Source organism: Rhea pennata, chromosome 1 (assembly GCF_028389875.1).
Source record: "Rhea pennata isolate bPtePen1 chromosome 1, bPtePen1.pri, whole genome shotgun sequence".
Lineage (NCBI taxonomy): Eukaryota > Metazoa > Chordata > Aves > Rheiformes > Rheidae > Rhea > Rhea pennata.
Window position 1 is genome coordinate 135,193,176 of NC_084663.1, and position 26,068 is coordinate 135,219,243.

The following is a 26,068-nucleotide window of genomic DNA, read 5'->3' on the forward strand; positions in this document are numbered from 1 at the left end:
TCACTTTACTGCTTTCACATTAATGTGGTGCAAAGATACTGCTCATTTCAGATGGGGCCATCAACATATCCTGGTAAACTCTTGATATCTTTTACACCATGAATTAATACTGTACTCAGAACATTAATAAATACTTGAAAAGTCTGTAAATAACCTACACTGAACTCCTTTATAAAATTATTTACCTTATTTAGGTGGATTTATTTTGGCATCAAAATAAGTTATACCATTCAGACAAATTTTGTGTCCCTTGGACAGTCTTTACCACTCCTGCAAGCCTGCCCAAGTCCAGGATTGAGCAGAAACTGATGGAGAAACTCCAGGTTCAATCTGGATTTGATCTTATGGCGGTCTCTTCACTTCCATTAAAGGCAGTGGTCTTGAAGGGATGCAGCTCATCCCAGGGAGCTCCTGTGGTTAGGTACTAAGTGGTCTGCTGCTGCAGACATCTCTCAGCCCAGGATGAAAAGTTGGACACTTCAAGCTGCTGAGATCTCTGAACACAACAGGTTTCCTTCTGTGCGTGTGTGTGCATGTGCGCATGTGTGTGCTACTCCCCAGCCCTGCAGAGCAAAACCAGCCTGCCACACTGTGAAGTTTAGATATAGCCTTCATGACAGGCGTGGTTGCCATTGATAAGGCTGAAGGTAGCCAGGGAGTGGTTGGTGCTCTTGAGGGAGGTCATTCGTGTGGTGCTCCTGGCCATGCTCTGAGAGCGGATGAGGAGGCGAGCTCTGCAGCAGAACAGCTGGTTGTTGAACTGTTTTCTAAAGCTCTTGCTGAGCAAGTAGAGAGCAAATGGGTTGACGCAAGAGTTAGTGAAGGCCAGGATCCGAGCGCAGAGGCTGGCAATGAAATGCAGCACTGAGGTGTCCACCTCTGAGTAGTGGTAGGACCGGTACAAATAGATGATGTGAGTGGGAAGCCAACAGAAGGCAAAGAGGCATACAAAGACCAGTACTGTCCTGGCCAGGCGCTTACGAGATTCAATCTGGAAGAACAAAGGGAAACCCAACAAAGTGAGATTAGCAACTTGCTTTGACCAGTAGCTAACTATTTTTCCCAGTGTGGTAGCTTAGGGGCTAATGTGTGAAAGGTGGCACAAGGAGAGCAGGGGAACTGGACTGCAGGTGAACACAGAGTTAAGAACCTTCCTTGCCTCTCTTCATTCACCCTTCCCCTAAAAACAAATGATTTTGTAAATTCATTAAATAATGAAGTGTAATCTGTCCTTTTCTATTCAGAGATAAACTTTCAATGGCTTGTCATTTAGTAAGATCCTACCTCAAATAACAAAAGTGCAGACACCATCATTAATTATTTGCTAGGGTAGGAGTCTGGGTTACTTCACAGAGCCCAAAGGCAGTACTTTATGCCTTGGGGCTGGGTGGTATATGTACACAAATGCACTGCCAACTGCTCATAGCCTGCAGAGATCAGGTGCAGCACCTGGAGGCCAAAGCAACTGGAGAAACTGAAAGAAAAAAAATCTATATTTAGAGAAACAAGGCAGTTCAGAGGTGGACCTTCAGCTGAAAGAGTTGGGGACCTGAAGAGTAGCCGATGTAGATGGTGAATAGACAGACAATCATCTCTCTAGCAAAATTAGAGCTACATTAGAAGAAGGTGCATTTTTACAACGTCAGCTAGCAAGCAATATAACCTTCACACAGATACACCACCATTTTGTTTTATTTAGACGTAAAGACTTGGAGCCAACCCAAAGGTATTGCTCAACTGCAATGAGCTGAGGTAAGCCATACTTTTCCTTTTCTCCATCAGCATTGTACACTAAAGTAACAACTCCACTAAAACCCACATTTTTCTTCCTAATGAAAACAAGAACTATTGACCATGAGGTCACATGAAAGAAGAAGATGGACCGAATTGTCCAGAAAAACCTGCTGAAACACACTGCACCCTGGGCGAGTTGCCGAGTTCAGTGCCCAAGTTTGCTGGCATGGAAAGTATAACACTGTTGCCTTTTTAGGGCTTTGTAATGTTCTTCTTTCTAGTAATTACTGCCTCTCTACCCAGAAAATGCTATGTAATTTTTTGGCACCTGCTCCCTATATTTGAATGCAATCTCAATGGCTTGAAAGTCCACATGGCCCTTAGAACCCCCTGCCCTTGCTCCTGCATTTGGGCAGCCGTGGCTCCTAATCAAGCTCTTGGGCTGCGCCCAGTCATCACTCTGCAGGAGATATGGCCAAGGTGAAAATACAAAGAAGCGCAGCATGGATGGGAAAGGGTAATGCAGGATTTGATCAAAGTTCACCCATTTAATTTTTCTGAGGAAAATGCTCCTTGATTAAAAGTCAGAAGATGAGATTTCAAAAATGTGAAACTTCTAGTTTTTTTTTCATAGAATTCCCTCTTCCCTTTAATATACCACTGTTCACACAGCCACATATACTGTTTTGCTGGTAGTATACCACACTTGGGGCAAGCTTTGTGTTTTGTGTATGGCTCTGATAAGTCTTGCTGCCTGTTTTTTATTATTCAGCTGAAAGATTACATGAAAGAGCACATCCTCACCTCCTGAGCTGTAGACGTAGATCAGAAATTGAGCAGCTCACATAAGCTGATCAGGGTGGCAGTAAGCAGGGAGAAGGCAGGAGAGACCTGGCAAGCCCATTTTGACTTTATTTTGTGCCCCTTTAATGGCACCAACTGAAAATTAGCCATTGAGCTCAGAAAGGATTGACATGTACCAGATGATAATGTCTCCAGAGAGCGGGCTGAAAATTAAATCCTTTGAGAAAGGGCTCTCCATGGCTGAACCATATATTCTTTTTAAATGTATCCTTAATTTGATACAGGGCTACTGAAGCCACATCTGCACTATAAAGAAAGGAAGCAACGCAATAAAGAAATCAATACCAGTTATCTGTGATAGAGACCTATAGCTCCTGAATGCACTGCAGGACTGATGGTGCTAGGCTGCAGCCTGTCCTTTTGCTTTCTTTAGAGTTCCCTTCCCAGAACCAAAGGGGGAAAGGTCTGCTTTTACTACTCAGTTTACTGTCTTTAATCAAAACAGTCACTGAATCATCAGAAAAAATGGCCTGCAGGGGAAAAGATCTATCTGCATTCAAAAAGGAAGAAGGATTAAGATTTCATGGATTGCACATCATTTAATGGGCAGAAAACACAGTTTTCCACTCCTGCTGTTTTATATCACCAGAAGACCACATGAGAAGATTATGTTAGGGCAGCCTAAGGTGGAGATGTCAGCTTAGGGCAATTATATGGACATTCATTCAGTTGAAGAATGGTTTGTGACAGTTTAGTTTAAGTTTAAGCAGTCCTCAGTTGAAAGCAAGGGCATATGTCAAGGTAAATAAACTGTTTAGAAACAAGTTATCCTGCTACTGCTTTCTTAGTTAGACAAGCCCAAGGCTTAAATGCATTTGAATTTAAGCAGTGACCTGAAGAACCCAGTTGCTCATACAGAATTTGGATTTCCTCCTGGAAATGACTCTTTTTCTCTGTAGTTGCTGAGCTACCTTGACACAGTTCTGCTGTGGGACAGTCAGAGGAGTTCTGTGAAAAGCCCCATTCATGAGTGACAGAAACAGAGGTAAGACTGGTTACAAGAGTGAAAAGGGCAGGTTAAAAGACAGAGGACAGAGACAGAGAAAAAAGCCTGCTTATGAAAATCAAAACTGTCTAAAGTAGAAGCTGAATCTACTACCTATTGGACCAGAAGTAGATTGACAGGAACTTGCTCTATTGGAGGGCAAATAAGAAGTGGATAGGCTATTCAGTCCAATACCACTCTTCTAGAGACCACAGAAAAAGAGGCATTTTTAGAGAGAGAATTATGCCTGACAGGTTTCAGAGAGAGAAGACAGACTTCTCCTTTTTTCCTGAGACTTTAGCCTCTATTTTGCACTGCAAAGATCACACCATCCACAAGACTCGCAATTGCAGCACACTTGTGGAGACAGTGCATCGCTGCTGCTGTGAGGACCTGACGCCAGGGCCCCAGAACAAAGCCCACGCTGTCCTGCTCCGTCCTCCTTCCCCAATGCCTCTGTGCCCGCTTTCCTCTCTCCGGCCCCTCTCCAGTTTGTACTGGTTTCTGCAGCACACTGCATAGCACCAGCAGGACAAGCTCCTGGGGGACGAGCTGGAGTGGTTGCAAGTGTGGAGAGACACAGCCACTCTCACAGGCAGCTTCGCGCCCCACCTTCCTCCCTGACCAACCAGCACATCCCACACCAGGAGGGCTGGCGCACAGGGTGCCTCCTGCACTTGCACTTCTTCGCTGTGCTCTTGCTTTATCCCCTCTGCTTTTCCATTCCTGAGAACTGAATAGCAGAGCCAGTGTTTAGCTGTGTGAAAAGGGACCACTTGATTTTATCCAAGACCCTCTCTCTGATAGAGCAATTTTGACAAGTTTTTTTTTTTCTTCTATGTAACTCCTCAGCTTCAATTTCAAAACACCATCCCTAGCTCTGCCTCTTTTCTTGCATCATAGTCAATACCTACCCAGACCTTGGCAAGAGTTTCCTGCTGTGTTTCCCATGGTAACCACATTGCCAAAGTCTCTGAACTTAGAAACATGAGAAGATTTTTTTTTAACTGTTTAGTGCTGTGCCATGACAGGATTGCATTCAAACGTTTTTATTTGTTAAGTCCATTCAGTCTATTAAAATTGCACAACAGATGCATGCTGTCCTTATATAAATTTCCCTCCATGTAGTCGAAACTTCAACACACTCTTAACTCCTGGCTTCACAAGGAATGTGGATTTTTGAGGAAAATAAAATCTGTACCTGTTTCCTCACATGCATATTTCCTTCCACGGGGATGTTGTAAGCGCTCCGGATCAAATTCTTAGCAATGAAATAATAATATACAGAAATGACAGACAGGGGAATGACATAAAAGATCAGAAATGATGCCATTGAATGAATTTTGGGATGTAGCCCATCTGAATGTGGGTAAGGAGCACAGCTGACGAAGGTTTTATTAGTGCCTTTGTCATGGAAGGGATGCAAATCAGAAAACACAGCTTCAGGAATGGCAAGCAACATGGAAACAATCCAGATTATAGCAGCTCTCACACAAATCTTCATCAGTGCATGGGATGCTTGGATCTCCATTGGTCTTACTATAGCTTTATACCTAAGAAAAGAAGAAAGAAATCATTTATTGACCTCAACATTAATCAGTTAGAATACTTGGGTGATGTATTTGTGCTTACCATTCACAGATCCCTTCATTTATAAAAAGCATACAAAAATCATTTTTACTCAAGACTGCTATTTTTTTTAATCTTGTTTTAAATTTCACTGTTTTTGAGGGATTTCTCATTTCAAAGCAGCGCCACCTGGCATGAGCTTGTCCAGTTTCATGTGTGTTGATTCTGAGTTCATTCAGTTTGTAATTGGTCTGACAAAGCTCAGTGCTGCCTGACATTAACACGTACGTGTCCGAGTATCATTAAGATAAGAAGTGTAATCAGAAGGTTCTCTTTAAAAGCTTAGGACAGTTTACACCCCTTCGCAGAACACTATTCAAGGAAACTACAGGGGTTACTGAATTTGCAGACGTAGCCACATACTCCTTTTAGAGCTGTGAGTACACAGCCTTCTGCGAGCCAAATCTTATGTTTCTGGAGGCTGCAAAGAGCATGTTGCCCATTTTAATTGCTGTTTGGTGGTGTAGTTGGCTTTGTCAGTTGTCCGTAACTAAATGCCCCCAGGCTAAGCAGTCAGAGCTGCTAACTGACTGACTTGCCTGAAGAAAAGCATTGCTTGCTGTGCTAAATATGTAGATGATATTTTTTGATTTACTATTTTGTCTTTCACAAGGTCAGCCTTTCACAAAGTCATGTTTTAGAATCCAAGAAAATGAAAGAGGTAAACTTATTTGAACCTGACGTGTGGAACGGGAAGACCACAGAACAAAGGAGCCCTGATCTGGCAGGAATGCACACTACAGATAAATTACAATTCACATATATATTTAAGGAAAACTGCAGAAGAAAAAAATATGTAGGAAGAAATATCTGTGGCTTTCATAAATTATTATTCAGGTTCATTATCATACCAGTTACAATCTTGCTATTTCCAGTGCATTGCTTGGTTGGATGCTTTTTTCAGTATCTGACTCTCGCACTGGCAGTGGCACACTTGGCCCCTTGGTCTCTTCTGTTCTGTGGGGTGGCCGAAACCGTGGGCCCTCAGCTGCTCTGGCCTGTTTTTGGTATGGCGGTGTACTTGTTCGTGTGGCTGCTCCAGAGTCTGTTTCTCAGCTCCTTCCAAGGTCCTGGCTCTTTCACCAGCTGGACTGGGCCTGGGAGCAGGGGTAGTAAGCACAGCGCTCTGCCCAGGGCATGGCAGCACGCGCCGGGACCCAGCTGCCTGGCAGCCCGAGTGTAAAGGCTGTGTCTAAAGACTGTATCTGGACATCTTCTCGTCTGCAGATGTTTCTCCGTATTATCCCACAAGTGCCTAGCGTAGATATTTTTCAGTTCCTTAACGGACTGCAGACATCGTGCTCATTAGTCTTTTGTTTAACTACTTGTGTGCCAAGCTCTCCCCTTTACTGCAACTATACAGCTATAGTAGTAAGACACAGTATTTTCTGTGCTTGCCTAGCACTGCTTTAACTTGCACTCTGAAGTTGGGGGTGTAATACTACGAAGCACAATCCTCCAGTGCAAGATCATCATCTCAGGTGAAGAAAATCACAGCATTTAAACAGCTATGGTGTTCCAACTCTTACAGTAATAAAATGGAAGAGATAGGCAGATTACTAAAACAATGCAGCTAAAATAGCTCACGTTATAGTCTGGTTCACTGCTTATATATTATTGACAGAAACACTAGCTAACTGAACATCAGTTCACCTCAGTTAACTTCAGTGACTCTTAAAGAGAAGAAATACAAAAGGAAATGAATTACATATCCAGGTATCAATAAATTTAGTTAGTTCAAAGTTATTTCTCTAGGTGCTTTTTGTATGCTTATCACCATGGCATATTAGCATAATTATTTCAGTGATTTTCTTATATGTAATGTAGCCAGCTGAAAGAATATTTTCCAGTGTTAACTTCCAGTAATGTGAATGAATTGAAATATTGAGAGAAAGAGAGATTCTGTTTTATTTTTATGAACATAAATGGATTAGGAAGAGTCAGAAAATGAATCTATTTCAAGTTATTAGTACATTTTAATTAGAGATGGCATTTCCGAACAACATAATTTTGAAAGAATGTAATTACAAATGGCTAGGAATGCTGGCACTGATTATTAGGCATTTAATTTATTTTACAAAGCCTGCTACAACAGATAAAAAGAAGAAGATCTATAAAAGGTCTGTATTGCAAAGAGCTCAGTGTAGACCCAAATCATGAGGTCAAAAGTACAAAAAGATAAAGTGGAAAAAAAGAAACTAGAAAAATAGGTCTTGAAAATGTAGGTTCTCAGATATAGGAACATGGATACATATTTTCTTACAAGGCTGACAATTGAATCAAATTATTTTGCTGACTATCTGTATGACTTACTTTATGGTGAGCTAACTTACTCAGAGATCTTCAGTAATTTATTTTCATCTGAGTATTAATGCTTAATTGGTCAGTATTGAGCTAGTGGGAGTCTTTATTTCCAGTTGCATTACTGCTATTTTAATGGTCTCTCCCTAGCTTATGTTTCAACAGCCCTATTTTCCCACATCAGTTTTGGTTTTGGCTGCAGAATTTTATTCTCTGAAGGGACATACTTATGGGTGCATGACCATCTCCCAGCGCTGAGGCTAGGGGGCCTCTGGAAGAGCTTCCTGTGGTCTATGCTCAAAAGGTGAAAAAGCTGCATCTCTTGGTTGATTACAGAGCAGAGCTTATATCCTTATTACTCTATTTTTCCACACCACTTTCAAGAGGGGCCAAGCCTGAATTTTGAAATTTGGTTAAAATTTCTTAAGAACTGCAGCAAGCTGGACTGCTTTTGAGCAGCAGGTAGCCCTGTTTTTCAGCATTTGTATTTTCAACTCGTATGTCAAATATGATTTCAAGCTTTCCACAATTTGTCCAGTGCCTCTTCTTTTTCAATGAGTTAATCTTTCCCTTTCGCTTATCGACTGCACATCAGAATAGCTCTGGCTGTGGGAGCTGTTGCTACTTTTCCTGCTAAATGGCTGGTCCTACACAGGTGAGAGCAAGCTCCCCTCATCCCCCTCTGCCCTCCCCAAGGCCATCGCTAGAGGGCTTTCCCATGCCTGGGCAAAGTTGTGAAGTTCTCCCCTAAATTGCTGAGCATAGTTTTTCCTGCTGTGCACAATCAAATCAGTTGTGATCAGCATCACAGCAACAAACTTAATCTTGGACATTTCTGATTTCTATGGTCAGTCACCCCTGTGAGACATGAGCAATGTCTAATCCATGCCACTTGCATCTCCAGCAAACAGGTTTTAACTTTTAGCATCACTTAGTGCTACAGAACTTTCCTCTGTCTCCTGTGAAAAGCACAGGTGGACAGTAAGAAGCTCAGGTGGAAATGACCACCCTATGGCTAACTGAATTTGGATGAATTGAATCCAGTTCCCCTTATCTTCCCCATATCTTCATTAGACCATGGGGGTGCAACCTACCCCTACCAAAACTCTGAGAGCGGAGCATCTACCTAAGCTTCTGCTATAGTCAGTGGAGAGGCAATTCCAGGGATAATTCCTGCAGTCCTGAAGCAGACATCTGAGAGGGTTGGCATGGGAAACCCTGTGGAGTTGCCTCTCTTTCCATTTTCTGTGGAAGGAGTCTGGGCAATGAGAGGACTAGCTTCACAGGCAATTTCAAATAGCTAAATTTCACCTTCACAATTTCAGTACTTAACTTTCCCATACTTAGCTTCCAGCATTTGAATAATCCAATCTACTTTGAAGGAGACTTTGATGAATATATCCCCATACCTCAGTGGAGGCTGCGTGGCTGGCAGAGCGAGTGCTTATGCAAAGTTCTTACAACAGCGTTATTTTCAACTCATGTAGTAGTATGAGATCTAGGGGAATGTATCACATTGCACGTTCAGCTTGTCTGCAATGAACACAGTCATAGCTTTGGGTTTATCACCTCTGCTTTCTCTCTTCTTCCATCTCTCTCTCTGTAATTGTTGTATGATACTGCTGTGTTTCAGCTGAACTCCTTCCCCAATCTGCTCTTAAAGAAATTCTTAAAAAAAGATTAAAAATCAAAGATATGATTCATGCACCACAATAAAGGCCAAAGCTTAAAAAGAAAAATGTGCCTTCTGAATACTCAGATTGAATAAAAAATGAAAGTTAAGAACTTATGTCAACTCCAATCTCTCTTCAGTTGTCAAATGGCCCAGATGAAAATGACTGGGTTGCTGATTTGGCTGGAAACATGAATGAGATGCTGACCTTTCCTATGGCTCAGCCTTTGGACTTCTCCGTTCCCATTGCTCTTCCTAGGCTGCAACCTGCCTCGTACACAGCAGCTAGGAATGACTTTCTCTGCTGTTAAAAACAAATTACACATGCACTTCAAAAAAAAAAAAAAAAGTCAGTCTATCATTTAAGATCCTTGTTAAATGCAATAATCAATCACATGAGAACCTCAGAAGTATTAACTGGGAGTTTTGGCCTAGGGTGAACATCTCTTTGTAAGGCTCTGGCAGATCAAAGCAGTTCCCCATGGTGTCTTTAGGATTTACCTCACAGGAGAATTCACACTTTCACCTTCCTTGACAGCTCCGATGTGGTCCCTGTTCTCAGAGCTGGTCTCCAAGTCATGGAGGAGGAACCTGGTCATGGAGCTGCTTCAGCCCAGTGCTCAAGCTGCACAAAGGATTTGTGGGAAGGCTGGCGCTGTTTGGTACAACGTGACTCCACCTTTGGAGACAGCGCTGGCAGGGGCTGGGCCAGTGCTACCTAGGCATCCTAATGAAACCTCACCCAGTGCAGTGCCTTCGACACAAGAATTTGGTAGCATATGGTGACCAGTCATTTCTCAACTTAATCCCAGCAACCAGAATTCAATTTCTGACTGAATTTGTTATAACCACTAGAATTTAAAAGAGCGTGGCAGAAGAGATTGGTAGGAGCCCCAAGAGTGTTTGCTTTCCCGTTGAATCCTGGCAAATATCCTGTATTTGTCTCTTAGGATTTCTATTGTGCTCATTGGATAACTGTTTGTCATAACTGAAACCACTGAAATGACTCTAAATTGCTAAAATATGACACACCAAAGGTTTTGTGTAGTGATTATTTTTCCCACCAAGGTTAATATGTCAGGGAAACTGTGGAAAGTTGTGTCATTATCCTTGTGTTAATTATAATGTTACTAATGATAACATCACTAAATGTACTCTCAAACTTTGACAATGCAAACATTGGTTAATACCATACATTTAGGCCAAAGCCACAAGTTTAAATATAAACACAGAAACATTTTTGTTACTAGAAAAAATAGTTACAGATACATCCTCCAAAGGCACAAATCAAAATAAAGCCCCAAATGGATGTCAAAGTTACCTAGATGCAGCTTTTCAGCTCACGCAAAGCATTTTAGCTACTCTTGTGATCCACAACTGAGCTAAGAAAAAATACACACCAGCTGAAATATAAATGGACTTTGCCCTCAAATTCATAGTGCCTCCCAAGCACAGAGATATGAGGGGTTGCTTTTGCACTTACACTGGAGAAGAAAGGATCTTATCCCTAAAGTGGCAGCAGGCCCAGTGTGTCCCTCATGTTTCTTTGTCTTGTCACCTTCATCCACTTTCTTGCTGCCAGCTACATCAGTCACAAAAATCAAATTAAAACGACCAAAGCTCCAAAGGAAAGTCAGATCTTTTCCCTTAGATTTTACATTAATTGAGCTCCACATGTCTCACTTTCTGATTTTTGCTTCTTTAAGGAGGTAATGCTATGTTGTGTGGGGAAGCTGGTGCTGTAGGCAGCCTAGCTTGCGTTCCTGCTTTTTGACTGCTTTGCGCTGATGCCTTTCCCCTTCTCTTATGGCAGTAATTAAACCTAATGTATATTCCCTTTACAACAGCTCTCGTTATGTGTCTGATAGGTATGGGTGATGAGTAATGAGATGGGCTTTTTAAACTGGGAGATTTTACCTGTTTTTACACATGGCAGGTCAGTAGACTCTCATTTCATCCAAAATCACCAGTGTCTTTTTTAATAATAATAGTTTCTCTGTGACCACAAACTGAGAGATATATGGTACAACATATGAAGGTGAGACTGTAATTTCTGCCACTGGTAATAGTGAGTGTCTCTCCCTTATGGCAACAGGAGGCATCTGCAAAAGTGGGCTTTCACACAGGCAGCTCGCTAGGGATGTTCCTGGTGACCCAACAGGACAGCAAAGCTTTTACAGCAGCATTTTCATATATCACTCTCATTTGTAAAATGCACCTTAAGAAGAGGCACTGAGGTGCTCTTGCAACTCCTTCCCCCTCATTTTTCGCTGCAGTAGGATAGGATCAAGAGAAAATGGCTGAAATAGGCTTTGTCACAGAGCAGTACTCTTCTTTCTACAGTCCTTCCAAAGATATTTGTCTTCCCCTAGCTGAACCTCTTCCCTTCAACTCCCTTCCAAGGCAAATGGGAAGTTGTGTTGCACAGAGCAAGACCCTGTGGCTCTGCAAACACACCGCTGAGAAATATCTGAAGAGAAAAAAAATCCTTTCCATCCCTCCTACAGGGACAAAGAATTCTGCCACTCCAGAATGGATTTGCAGGAGTACTTCAGAGTTAATGCATGTTTCATCTAAATATCATCCATTACTAAGTCCTACAGAGCGTTTACATAAGAACATGTTGGTCCCCACTCCTAACTTTGTAAGACATCTGAAAAAACAAATGCCTTAAAAAATGTTCAAACAAAATTTCTGAAAGCTTGCCTGTCTTTGCTTCATTACCAGTCCCATTACTTAGACTGCAGCAGGCTGGCAGACAGACTTGTCATCTTTCAGATCTACTTTACGGTTTCTGTTTTTCTCTGAAGTTAGAAAGCCACTTTCAAGCTTCTGAATCTGTTTTAATTGAGCTCTATTTTGAGCTATTGGGCTAATGTGGTGAACCTGAAATTTAAATAAAAAGCAGGGATTAGTTGGGGTGCACTGAAGTCTTAGAAAAATAACTATGTAAATTACTGTGAAGTAAAAATGCTGCATTCTTCTCAGATCTAGAAAATGAGCTCCTGAAATTGCAAGTGCTTATCATTGTAACGATGAAAGAACAGCCTTTTAGTCAGTGTGTCCCCATATTTCTGTTCCCACTTGAAACCAAAAGAGGAAAAAAACATGTGCAATTCATAGTTCATCCGATCCTCAGAGTCATCTGTTCCCATTTCTAAGCTTAATGTGTGCACCTTGATCTGGTCTTGGCCTATGAACATAGCGAATGAAAATCTTATTAAAAATTTGTAATTATGTCCTACTAGTATCACATTATTATTTTGCCTACATAATCTGAAGGACTGGCTCAATTATCATGCAAAAAACCTCAAGCAACAAAGGAAGACTTGATGCTATATGAAGACTGCATAAATGAAACATATGGAGTCTTGTTGAGTGTAAAGTCCCATTTTGAAAGCAATGAAAAAGTTTTCCTAAGTATCTGAAGAAATTTATGAAAAAGACAATGCCCCAAACTTTCTTTATTGTTTCCACCATGAGCACTATGAATATTTATAGTTTGGAAGACAAATAATTCAATAAACCCACAAAATTGCTAGATTGTCTAACCCAGCAACACACTCCTGCAATTTTGGGTCTATCTGCTTTTAGCATACTTAGTTAAGATTATGATTATTATGCATGGTTCTTGGGTGAACATCTGTTATTAAAATCTTTACTTTAGCAAATTGTACATGGGCACAAAGACATCTCTAATGGGCTAGTCTTACATACATTGCCATCCTCTTCCTGTGAATTAACATTTCAATGGGAAAATAAAAAAGTTGCAGTGATTGAAGTGGCATAGTTCTTACTTTTTGAAGTCTGAGTTCAAAGTTCAGCCCATATTCCTGCATACTGCTATGCCATCCTGGAATCTGGATTAATAAGAATTTTAGTCTAGGAATGACTCAGGTCAAATAATGAGAGCAGAAACAGAGTGTTTTAGGCAACATTAAATTACACTGGTGTATTTAAGAAGGAGAGCTAATGGAATCTGGATTAATAAGAATTTCAGTCTAGGAATGACTCAGGTCAGAGAGTGAGAGTTTAAACATTTTTTTAGACATTAAATTACACTAGTATATTTGGAAAGGAGAGCTTAAATAGTAACCACTTAATAGTAACTGTGCTATTCCTAGTCACTACCATCCAGAGCACAAACCATTTCATGAATTAACTATAGATATGGAAAACAATGGATGGGAAGATTACTACAGGAAATAGCGGGAGTTCTGTGGAAAATGCTTTCCTTATTAGAAAGTGCCCCCTGCACCTAGGGTAGCTGTTCTCAGGGGGTGATCTTCAGTGGAGTCTTGGAATGAAGCCCTGATCCCAAATCAATGATTTCAGTGGGGATAGCCTAGCAGTTTGATGCAGGTTTTGTAATTGGATTTGAGGCTTGTCATCTGAGGGCGGGATGGTACCCATTATTTTAAAAACACCCTTTGACTTCAAAACCAGAGAGTTCTCACACACAGCCAGTAGCCCAGCTTGACGTGTTTCTCAGCACCAGTTGTCAGTATAACTGACTGGGAAAGTAAACATAAAGTAGGCAATAATAACAAAGCATAAGTAGTTGAATAGTAGCCTCCCCACCTTACCCTGAAAAAAATGTGCCAGGCAAAAAGCTACTCTAACTGAGAGAAAATGTGGAGTTGTGATAAAACCTCAAAGACATAATTAAAAAAATCAATATACGACAGATGGGAAAAAAAAGCAAACGTAAATGACAGCAAGTATTGCAGTTTAAAAATGTAGGTGTCTGATAAGAGAAGCTGAAGGAGCCAATAAAATATCAGAGGTCACTATATGACAGACAAATGTGGATTTTTAAATATATCAGAAACAAAAAAATCAGTAAGTCAGCCATACATGTAAATGGTGAAAGTATAAACAATGACAGAAACAAAGTGGAAAGCAATCACAAGATATTGGTCTTTAAGCGTAAATGCACCTTGTGTGCAGTGCTGTAGATGTAGTAGCTGTATTAAGGAAGATGTGAGCCAATATCTGCTAACACAAAGCATTTTCACACCAGCAGGCCTGAATAATTTACACCTAGGAGTATTAAAGGAACCAGACAGAAAACAACTATAACCACTGGTATTTGTTTTTCACAAACCTTGAAAAACTGGAGAAATTCCCAAGAACTTGAGAATTGGCTCCAAGTTGTAAAGTTTAGAAAGCTGAAAGGTATGAATATGGAAATTGCAAGTATTTGGATTTCCTGAGGTCAACTGTTGACAGAATAATGGAACTGTAAATACTTACTGAGAAATTATAATTAACATCAGTCCCTGTTGTTTAATGCATGATAGATTTTGTCAAAACAAATTGCTTCCTATGTTTCTTTATGGGGTTGTCAGTCGTGAAAAGGATGTGGGCCACAATGGCATGTAAGGGAAGTGCAGCACATGTGGTCATGTTGGCATGAGTGACCTTGCACATGGATATGTACATGCATGTGCCTGGGCACATGTGCTTTCCCCTCCCTCATCCATGCTCACAGTATCCATGCCCCTCTCCCACAGGACAGAGATGAAAATAGCAGTGCTGAGGCTGTGGCCAGACTGGGGGAGCAGTGCTGCGTGGGGATCTCCTGCCCCATGGCCTCACCAGCAGGCTCCACAACAGGTCTCCGAACATGCTTGTATGAAGGTGCCAATGCACAGAGTCATCCTAGCTTGGCTCCTGGGAATGCACTCTGGCTGCAGTGCTACTTGCTGCGTTTATCAGCTCGCTCCAGCAGGTGTAAAGATTTTGCTGGGAAAGTTTGCAGATGACATGGTGGTTGACCAGACTGTAACCGTTGGGATAAATGACCAGAGTGTAATAGAAGCCGTATCAAAGTGCAAAGTGGTATATCTAGGACCCAAGTGGACATGTTATACCAACAGACTGGAGATCTTTCATGGAAAGAGATGAGCAAGAAAAGACCTTAGAGCATCTTTGTACTGCACTTGAGAAAACGAAATATCTCATGTCATTCTTATGGTGTCAAGGCTTTAGTGTAATCAGTTCCTAAGCTAGCTAGTTTAAAAGTCTGATATATTTAACTGATGCTTAAATCCTTTCTGTAACTTCATAAAGACAGCAGTCGTAAGAGACCATCATCTCCATATAAACTTTCTGCTCCATTTAGGGGCAAAAGTCTAATGCAATCCTTGGCTATTATTATGTTAGTAGTCTGATTATTATTAGCAATGTATCAGTAATGTTGTCCCTGGTGCTGACAGCACTGTAGGACTATACTGAATGTTCTGTTTATGGTATTGGCTAATTTCAAGAAAGATATCAAATATTGGGAAGAATTTGAAGCAGGCTGCCAAAAGGAGGAGTCAAGAGCAGAGAAAACAATTTTAAGTCAGTTTAGCCAAATGGTGACTTTCAGGGATGATCATCTATAAAGGTATTTTCACAGCAAGAAAATATAGGAATATTTCCATCTTACTGAGAAAGGTGTAAGTAGATAAAATAGTTAGAGGTCAGACAAACTTAGACTGGAAAAGTGACATCATTTCTAAGCAGTGAGGATAATAGGTTGCTGGAGACACTTGTAGGGGACAGGTTGGTATCTGCATCTTTAGTCAGAGTACTTAGGAAGTTATCTAGCGTCATTGAAATGATCTGTTTTAATTAGCTACTAAGAAATATTCAGCAGCCTCTGTGCATGCAGGCAGGGTGTGAGAAAAATTACTGAACTGGATCACCAGAGCAGCTGGTGCATCCTCATCTGTGGCTCTCCCAGGTCATTTGACAGACTATGACTAAACCTCATGTTTCAGGGCTGTCTGCAATTATCAAGAAATAGTTTTTCCTCTTCATGTGTCATGGTACTGTATTCCCTCCTGCCCTTCCATGGAGCTGCAGAGACTGGCTGTGGTGGGAGAGCAGGTGAGGACAAGAGGAACAGAGCTCTGAGGATGCATCTCCCTTAGAGGCTCTGCAACCTCCTACACTGAGGTTAAACTGATTACCGAACGGGGGTCAGGAAGGTAGTTTCTTATAGAAGACTTCAGCTTTCTGCCTTCCTCTACAGCACATGTTCTGGCTTACTACTAGGATGTCTTTCAGTGCCTTGCCACTGCAGGGAGCCCAGGAATCATAGAATCATAGAATCAGGAAGGTTGGAAGGGACCTCTGGAGACCATCTAGTCCAACCTCCCTGCTCAGCAGGGTCACCTAGAGCATGTTAGACAGGGTTGCATCCAGGAGGGCCTTGAAGATCTCCAGAGAAGGAGACTCCACAAACTCTCTGGGCAACCTGTGCCAGTGCTCTGTCACTCTCACACTGAAGAAATTCCCCCTCACGGCGGAACTTCCTGTGCTTCAATTTCTGCCCATTGCCTCTTGTCCTGTCACACGGGGCAACTGAAAAGAGTTTGTCCCTGTCCCCTTGACACCCTCCCTTCAGGTACTTATCCACACTGATAAGATCCCCCCTCAGTCTTCTCTTCCCCAGGCTGAAGAGGCCCAGCTCTCGCAGCCGTTCCTCGTAGGGCAGATGCTCCAGCCCTCTGATCATCTTTATAGCCCTCCGCTGGACTCTCTCCAGTAGCTCCATGTCTCTCTTGTAGTGGGGAGCCCAGAACTGGACACAGTACTCAAGATGAGGCCTCAGCAGGGCTGAGTAGAGGGGCAGGATCACCTCCCTCGACCTGCTGGCAACACTCTGCCTAATGCAACCCAGGAGACCACTGGCCTTCTTGGCCACAAGGGCAAATTGCTGGCTCATGGTCAACTTGTCATCCACCAGCACTCCCAGGTCCTTCTCTGCAGAGCTGCTCTCCAGAAGGTCAGCCCCCAGCTTGTACTGGTGCCTAGGATTATTTTGCCCTAAGTGCAGGACCCTGCACTTGCCCTTGTTGAACCTCATGAGGTTCCTCTCTGCCCAGCTCTCCATCCTGTCCAGGACTCTCTGAATGGCAGCACAGCCCTCAGGTTTTCAGCCACTCCTGCCAGCTTGGTATCCTCAGCCAACTTGCTGAGGAGGCACTCTGTCCCCTCATCCATGTCATTGATGAAGAAGTTGAATAGGATGGGACCCAGCACTGAGCCCTGGGGAATGCCACTAGCCACAGGCCTCCAGCTAGATGCCAGGCCGCTGATGACAACCCTCTGAGCTCTGCCTTTCAGCCAGTTCTCAATCCACCTCACTGTCCACTCATCTAACCCACACTTCCTATTCACCCTGTTTCTGCCCCAGGGCACAGTTTGCTCTTCTGGACACTGAAATTCACTGCTCTGCCTAAGATCATACACAGCAGAAGGTGTGCATGGGGGAAGCGAGCAGTCTGCTAAGGACAGGAGGTCAGAGAGGATCTCACGGTTCCTGGTATCTTAAATGGTATTATGTGAGTTGAGCAAATTGATGCAAAATTGGTGAGAAACCACCCAAAGGGACCACACAGGGTTAGCGTTAGTGTCATGTTAAAAATAAAAAGAAAACAGGTTTATTGCAAAACCTGTTTGTAAGCAAAGCAGCTGTTGGATGTGTCACTGCTTGTACTGCAAACTATACAGCCCAGGCTGCTTGCTTCTGCTTTTTTCGCTGAAGTCTCTTCTGCTCGCTTGTGGTGAGGATGTTGCCCATATCTGGACACCGGCTATTAATGCCTGAGCTGATATGACCACCGTGGGCTCATCACCTGACAGCAGTGATGACCTCCAACCCACCACATTCAATCAGACAGACAACCTGCAAATTCTCTGCAGTCAGTTCCTCTCCCGGTTAACAGTGCGTACAGGTCCTAGTACTAGGAGACCATGACAACTGATTGGGGGTTTTAGGTTTTACTGAAATGTAAACAATAGATAATCCAACTTTTCTTCCCTTTAGTTGCTTAAATATTGACAGTCTCCAGCACATTAACACTGACTCTGCCCTCAGATCTGCACACCGGTCCCAGTGATATAAATGGAAGCTGTAATGTTCCTGGTAATAGAATCACATCTATCGTGTTTTAGCCATCTGCTCTGGCTAATCAAGATATTCAGAAAGTTTGTGCAGCTTGCTCTGTTTCTCTTGGTGCAGATGGATGCTAGGGCTGAGGAAATGCAGGCTAAAAACAAGGATGTTAAAGACTGTTTATATTGTGTTGACATAGTGGCCAGCAACACAGGATCTAAGATTCTGTCCATCAGCTGGAAGAAATGTGTGTGTCCATCTGCACATGCACCATGCCATCAGCACAGGAAAAGCAGCTGCAGGAAAGCAAAGCAAGTAGCTAGGATCCAGTTCCCCTCTTCAAGAGAGGCTGCTCAGTGCTTCTGTGGGAGCAAAAGCTTTGCATATAGATTCAAAGCCCCTTAGATTTTCTTATCTGATTTGGAAGAACTAATGTTCTGTCTTAGGTTGTGTCTGTGAATGCAAAAGGTAAATGCAGGGGTATCATTCTGCCGATTTGCATAGACTAGATTAGGGATTGTCTTGGTATTTCAGAAAGTGGCTTTCTCCTGTTCAAAACCTTCCTGATGCTGCACAGTTAATTGTAGCACAACAAGTAAATTGCCCCAAAATAGTGCCTAGTGTCCTTACAGGGATTTCCTGAATGCTGTGGCTAGACTGCCTGGAATAAATTAACAACCATTATGGACCTGACATTTCACAATTGATGGCATTTAAAAAAGTGTCTTTCAGTAAATTGGGAATCAACACTCTAGAAAACCACTCTGTCTTTCCACAGTTTTTTTTTTAAGGGTGGCACACTTCCCTTAGTTCTCTTGTGGAAACATACTACAGCAATTGTAGAATGATATAAATGAGGAGTATTACCCCTTTTTTGGTATTGTATATGTTATTAATAGCAGGAGCTGAAGACATCCAGAGCACAGAGATGAGCCCAACAAAGTTTTTTGCATATTTAAAAGTATCCTTCTAGAAGCTCTGGATCTCCTTCTTCCTCTTCACTACCATCTTTTGGGAGAAAGGGTTGTTTGTTTGTTGTTGTTTTTTGTTTTTTGTTTGTTTCTTAGATAAATAAACTGTCATATGAGTTTTATAGGAACATTGGAAGATTGTGTCTGTGACCTCTCCAAGAGACACAGTGCTGCTGGCAGCACTGCTGTGTCCCTGCATCTAAGCGCTCAGGTTAACATTTCCAAAAGTGATCTTAATTTCTAACTCCTTCATTTCAGTTCTCAGAGCTGCCACCCTACTTTCCTGCTTTTGAGAGCTGGTCTTGCCAACATAAGCAACCTAACCTCGTATTCATAATTTGTTCCTGTGTGTCTATCCGTGCTAAATGATTCTGCAACCGGCTGGCTGGCTGATCCATGTGGCAGACATTCCTGTAGTTTGCCAACACGAAAATCCTGATAAACTGAAGTACTTAAATAAAGATCCATTTGCAAACTCCAGTTATGCTTTGCATTTACTCTGCCATGTGCTTATAGAAACAACATTATTTCAGGAGGGCATCACGGCATGAGCACCAAGTCATTTTTTTTTTTACTATCTGAGAAAAACAGTGGAGAATATGATCAGTGGTTGACAGCTTGGGTAATTCAAATGCAAATGTATAAATTCTGTCAGTCATGGAAGAAATAGTAAATTAAATAAAGACATTTTCCATGACAAGGGCAATTAAATGGGTTGATTTTCCTCTTAGCTCACCAAGACATTTTCAAATTCTTTTTTACTAACTGAGCCACTTTTGACTTTTCTGCCACCTGGGCTAGAGGCGCAGGTGTGTTCACTCTCACAGTGTGCCTCTCCACCCCTTACACCTACAAGGAGGGCAGGCAGGTGGGCATGCACACTCGGATGCCCTCCTTGTGGGGATGTGCTGAGCAGCAGCTGAAGAAATCTTCTATCTTGACAGAGCAGAACAACAGTGCAGACAGACATCCTTCCACTGCCAGATTCATTTACGGTCTTTCTAAAACACACAAACACGCATACCCGCGCACTGACTGCTTGCTCCCTTGCTCTTGTATACTCAGCCGTGGTGCCTTATCACTCACGGAGGGTGGCTGTAAGCACACCACAGGCCTTAACCCTGTCCCAGCTGTTCTACAAATTTGCAATGCTGACAGGAAAACAGGCCCCACTGACAGCTCTCCCTGCTCCTGCAAATGTAGCTAGACAGATGCAAGTACCATGTAGTCAGCAGAGCAGTCCCACAGAAAATACATTTGTAATATTGTTAACTCTTCTTCGCCCTTTCTCCCATACCCTCTAGAATAATTTCATTTTAGCCTGATACAGGCTCGTTTGTGTACACAGAGCGGGCCTAAACATGCTGGGATCCTTTGAGCTATGCCCTACCTAAGCAAACATGTGCACGTATGCGTGTGTGCATGTATATGCACATGCAGCACCTCACAGACCAGGGGACTCCTACAACAGGAGGAATGGAAATCAGCAGTTTTTGGCAAAATACAGTCTTTGAGAAAAGTTTGCAAGTGAGCAATTATTTATATAACTGGTAGGTGTTGGCAGGACAAACCTCCAAGAAGCTTTAGGTGCTCTGTGGTGGAGGCTGGTACTTAGCTAAGAGTTTGCAGCCACCAAATGATAGACTCATTTTTTTTTTTCTCAGCTTAAAGGATGCCTCAGGAAGGTGCGTTTGTTTATATGATGTGGGCTGTGCAACATGTACTAAAACTGGGAATAGTTCTTAGAAGGTGATCCATAGCAACCAAGATGATTTGTATCATTGTTATAACATGTAGACTACTTGTTTCACTGCTCCCTCATGCCACTGTTTTTGCTCATCACCTACCACAGTTCATGTTGTATTTGGATGGGAATCTATCTGGGAAAGACTCTCTTGCATTACAATCTGGTGCTTTCCTTCACATGGTAGATCTCTTATCTCAAAGATGCCGGATCTTTCTAGACATCATTATGATATGCTGATAATATCAGTAACGCTGATAGTTTTTCTCACTTTCTTTTGCTAATGGAAGCTGACTGGAATTGAGATCCTTTCTTTACAGAATTATGAATTATGAACACAAGGCCTGTAGTCCCTCTCCATGGAGACAATGCCGTGAGATGCAGTTCAGACCATTTTGAGGAGCAGGTTATTCTCTCCAGGGTCCATTGTTTCAATTTTTGAGAACAGGATCGTTTAGATGCCTCATGGGAGCATGTCAGATAGGACTGACATCGCTCAAAATTAGCCATCTCAAATACACACATCTAATTTATGTTAAACAGTAGGCTACCTCTATACCTGATGCAGTGATTTATCCCAGCTCCTCTTGAGAGTTTCTCTCCATGGGCCAGAAAGCATCTTGCTGACTAGCTTAGAGTAGCTCTCACTTCAGACTGCAAAAGCCAGGTGAGATAAGCTCTGCCTGGGCGGTGTCACCTGCTGGGCTCTTGGCTCTTTGCATTACCCTGACCATGCTGCAAAGCACACTGGATTTGGCAAGCATTTCCATAGGCTCCTGGGATGATAGAAGGCTGGTTGGGAAGCTCCTTCAGGATATGTTGCTTCCTGTCCTTGGTACAACAGCGTATTTGAATTCAGAAATGAAATCATCTCAGGTGCAAGTGTAGTATCTCTCCATGCGGTAGGTGGCACAGCTTGCCCCCAGCAGTGTTGGGCTGTAGGTCCTGTCTGCAGTCTCAGGAAGGCACTGTTATATTCAACTCATGTTTGGGAAGCTTTCTCTGTACATTTTAATTCTATTTTCTTAATGTTTCTGACATGATTTATATCGAGTCCTAGGGATCAGGATGACGTTTTTGAAAAAATGAAGTTAAACTAATAGACTGTGAGCTGACAAAATGTAGGCCATATATTTTTGCAACGAAACTATCTCACCACTGCTGATAATATACCAAAATAAAAAACTCAGTAAACATAACAGTTAAGGCCCATTTCTAGTTCAATACATAGCATTTAAGCTTCATACATCTAAAGATGGTAGAAGTTGTGTTATTATGTCCTTCTATAGTAGGCAACAGATGCACTAGAATAGGGCAAAATAGTCCCTTAAAAATGGGAACATTAACTCTTCCCCCGACATGCATGCCTGTCTCCCTTGTAGCCAAGTCGCATTTCAGTGTGTTGCAACATTTCACTGCCAGTGCAGCATGATAGTTAACAGGGTTCAGACAAAGTTGAAGTTGAGAATTTCAAGTCTTCAGAAAACAAGTTTGCTACAGCTGCAGTTTTCTGTTCTGTTCACTCACTTCAGGCAATAACTGCTGTTGATGCACTCAGTAAAAGCATTTGCAATGCTTATGTAGTACGCGATCAGAGAGCAACAAGTATTTTTCAATATGATATTCTTCTTTATGATGCATTTTTCTTTTCCTGACATTTTTAAAGCAACTTACATTACAGTTTTATAAATACCAAGTTCCTAGAGAAATATTTGTTGTTTTCCTAGCATGAAAATGAGCAGAACGGGCAGTGTTCCACCTGCTGCATGAAACTCAAGAGTGAAAGTGTAGGTCATCCTTTACTAGAAAATTTGTATAGTTTTCCTACTTTCCCATCCCTTTTACAGTAAATTGCAATCCCTGTGTCTTTTTGAGCAAGACAAAACTGAAAGAGTTTTTCTCATCTGAAATCCTGGCACTTCTGTGAGATTTCATAACTTTAACATGTTGACATATTATTCCTTAAACTCTTTCTGAAGCACAAAAATAATAAACAAGGTATCTTGGCCTCTTTGATGTGGATAGATGTTTCTATATATATATGTATATAAAAAAACAGTCCAATAAATACCTAAACTTTTTTCAGGAAGGTAGGCTGCATCCTTCAAAGTAACATTTAAATTCAAATGTCTTTTGACACTGAAATCTGAATGCTCAGAGGTTTATGTCAAAATCCTCACAGAAATCTAAAATAGTGCTCAACTGTTACAAGTATGTTTTCTGTAAAAGTCAATGCTTTTTTATGTACTCTAAAATAACATAGCTTTTGCATGCTACTTATATCAAATATTATTAGAAGACAAAGTTGCTGAACCAACTACACAGAACAGTTTTGATTGGATAAGATCATTTAATCAGGGAAAATACACTTACTAATGTGGATTGAGATGCCTGACTGCAGGCATTCTCATTTGAATATTACGAACATATTTTATAAACTGTTGCCTTATATGTAATTAACCTCAAGAAAGCAAGACACTATAAAGAATTGATTCTAACTGCACTTTAAACTGCTCCTCCAGTGCCTGCATACTTCATGAAATATAAATCAATTATCTTTCTTTCAAATTTGAAAATGCTATCTTTTAACAGAGCACCCTTCTTTAATGGCTCTTTTCTCTCTCTGGGCTTTAATTTGGTCTGTTTTTGTTTTTCTTTTAATTAAAAAAGACTATTAGCTAAACCCTACAAGCATTTAGTTTAGCCTAGAAAAAGTATCCTGCATTCAGTCTACCTCCTTGAGTTTTGTCTTCATAACCACCAGAAATAAATGACCATTGCTCTTTTTCCCCCGTTAGGTTAAAAATGCCACTTACAAGCATTTTAGCTGTTACCTGAAAACATGCATGCATAATTGTGCATTTTATGGATCTGTAAATATGCAGACCTCTTTGCAAGACTGCAGCAGAAAGCTTACCTGTCAGCTGAGAGAGCAGTGAGAGTAAAGACTGACACCCCTACGGAAGTGAGTTGTATGAAGGGGATAAGTTTACATCCAATTCTGCCGAACAGCCATTCATCAGCAAGGTACCTGCTGGCATCCACAGGCACACAAGTCACTAAAAGCAGCAGGTCTCCTAAAGCCAAACTGGAGATGAACAAATTAGGGACATTTCTCATGGATTTCACAGTACAGAAGATCTTAATCAAAGTGATATTGCCAACAAGGCCTATCAAAATGATGATCCCATAAATGGTGGGGATGGCATACAGGAAAGCTGGGTAGAACCAGTCATCACTCAGGATGGAGAGGTTTGCACTCTGGTTGACAGAGATGTTGTAGAGAACGAAGTTATCCATTTCCAGGTCTAGCAGGAGGCACTCTCCAGATGCCATTGTCCCACTTTGTTTTTCTCCAACGATAATTTTCTTTGACAATCCTTGTATAAAATCTCTTGCTTTAATTTTGCTGCTACTTGCTTGCTTTAAACAGTCTGAAGTTTAAAAGTCATGCCACTTTGTGATACATCTTGAAAATAAACGAAACAAAAAGCGACGACACACTATTCAATAGTTTTCAACAGTATAAGTTGAAAAGAAAACATCTTTTAGCACAGTTTGAATCCTGAAACTTGCCTTTTCCTCACTGACTTGTCTTGCTGCTAGGTATTCCTCAGCTCTAAAAGGCCGTCTATAAAATTCAAAGACCAATATGTAGGAGGCATTTTCAAAAGTAAAGCTAGTTAAATTCCCTGCTGCAGTTCTGCCGGGCAGAACCGAGTCCGAAAAAGCAAGAACTTTTGATAGTTGCTGTCATTCATGCTGCGGTCCCAATCTCTTCCAGGTTTTAGCACCTGCATTTGCCAGTTGGATTTAAAGTGAGGAAAAAGAACAGCTCCTTTGGCGACTCGGATCCTATAGGCAGGATCTTCTGGACGTCAATTCTCCCTCTGCTTCACATGATGAGAGCAAGCTTGCTTAAATGATTACAGTAATTCTATGGAAGCTGCAGGCTAGTGCCGGAGAATGCCAGCCACCTACTGGACAATTTATTCACTGCTTGAATATATATAAAAAAGAAATCTCTGTTAACTCTTTAGATGAAAAAAATTTACCCATTTATACCTTGTGAGATGAGGTTCACACTCTCACCGAAAAGAAAAAAGCTTTGTTTTTTTCTTTGAAAGCTTTGTGTATTTCGTACTACAAATAACACCCTTACAGAAGATTTACGCCTTCTTAAATGAGAACACATACACATTGTTTGCACTTCAGTATTCAATTGCTTCAATGAAAGAGAATAATGACACGAAGCCAAATTCATCCTTCAGGGCAGATGAACTGAATAAGGCCAATTAAGATAAAATCAACATTATAGTTAAGGTAGGTAAATGAGCATTGGCCCTAAGCAACAGCAGTTAACCAGGAAAGCCTGAACTCTGCACATTTTCTTAATGTTGTTTTCATTTGGAGGTAACAAAAATAAGGAGTAAAGTTTGCTTAATGTGGTCATTTCTATTTATGAGGTACCCATCACAGTGGCATCTATAGGTAATACACATTTAGATGAAACAAAGAAAAAAATTCCTAGTTTATAGTGTAATCTGATAATGCTCTTTTTATAGTTTAATTAAAATATAACTATGACTGATGTCTTGCTGCTTTATAACAGATAGCCTATTTATGATTATGTACAAGTGCTTTCTGGACTGTGGAGAAATACACTTAATTCAGAAACCAGACTGTTGAATTAAGTGAAGCTGCAGTTTACATTTGCACTTGCAACATTTTTGCAGGCAAAAGAATGTTTTACCAACTGCTACAATTCTTTGGAAGTGAGAGGGAAGGTGATTCAGATCAGATGCTAGACAATAAAAGAGTGATCACCAGTTACTTGATAAAGGGAACATTTCAAAATATAATCTGGAAAATTCCAGATACTTGGGAGCTGCGTTTCGGAATGGGACTATAAGAGAAAGCCATGAGAAAGCCATTAGTAGCTGCTTTTCTGCCTCGTGCCTGTGACCCCAGTCAGTGTTATCAGCAGCTTTGCCGCTGCTCACTCTAAGTCAACAAAGGACTAATGTGTACCCTTAACTTTAAGTAGGGATACTTAGATATTTCAAATCAAATACGCAAGAGTGCTGTGCTGAGAGCTCAAGAGAACAGAAGAGAAGTCAAATTTTCTGGTGTTCTTTCAGACAAAAACTTGCTTTAAAAAAAAAGGCCTGAGGTTGCCATCACTAAAAGAGGAGGACACAGAGCTAGTGTGCACGGTCCACTCAGTGTGCACAAGTAGAAGAGCTCCAGTGGGTCCAGGCCAGATGTGTGCAAA

At 41.5% G+C, this 26,068-nt stretch overlaps 1 protein-coding gene across 1 annotated transcript; it reads right to left on the reverse strand.

Moving 5' to 3' along the window:
• Positions 1–598: 598 nt before the first annotated feature.
• Positions 599–24,129, reverse strand: GRPR (gastrin releasing peptide receptor). The gene is made up of 3 exons (XM_062574381.1): positions 23,711–24,129; positions 4,785–5,136; positions 599–991 (listed from the first exon to the last, which is right to left on the reverse strand). Exons 1-3 carry the CDS (start codon positions 24,127–24,129, stop codon positions 599–601), a joined length of 1,164 nt encoding a protein of 387 aa, XP_062430365.1.
• Positions 24,130–26,068: the final 1,939 nt, after the last annotated feature.

Bases quoted from the DNA above. Each gene is read 5' to 3' on its own strand.
- GRPR (XM_062574381.1), bottom strand. From the start codon at position 24,129: ATGGCATCTGGAGAGTGCCTCCTGCTAGACCTGGAAATGGATAACTTC. The intron at 5,137-23,710 runs GTAAGCTTTCTG...TTCTTTTCTTAG, and splicing joins ACTGCTCTCTCAGCTGACAG to GTATAAAGCTATAGTAAGAC. The intron at 992-4,784 runs GTACAGATTTTA...TTGTTCTTCCAG, and splicing joins ATATGCATGTGAGGAAACAG to ATTGAATCTCGTAAGCGCCT.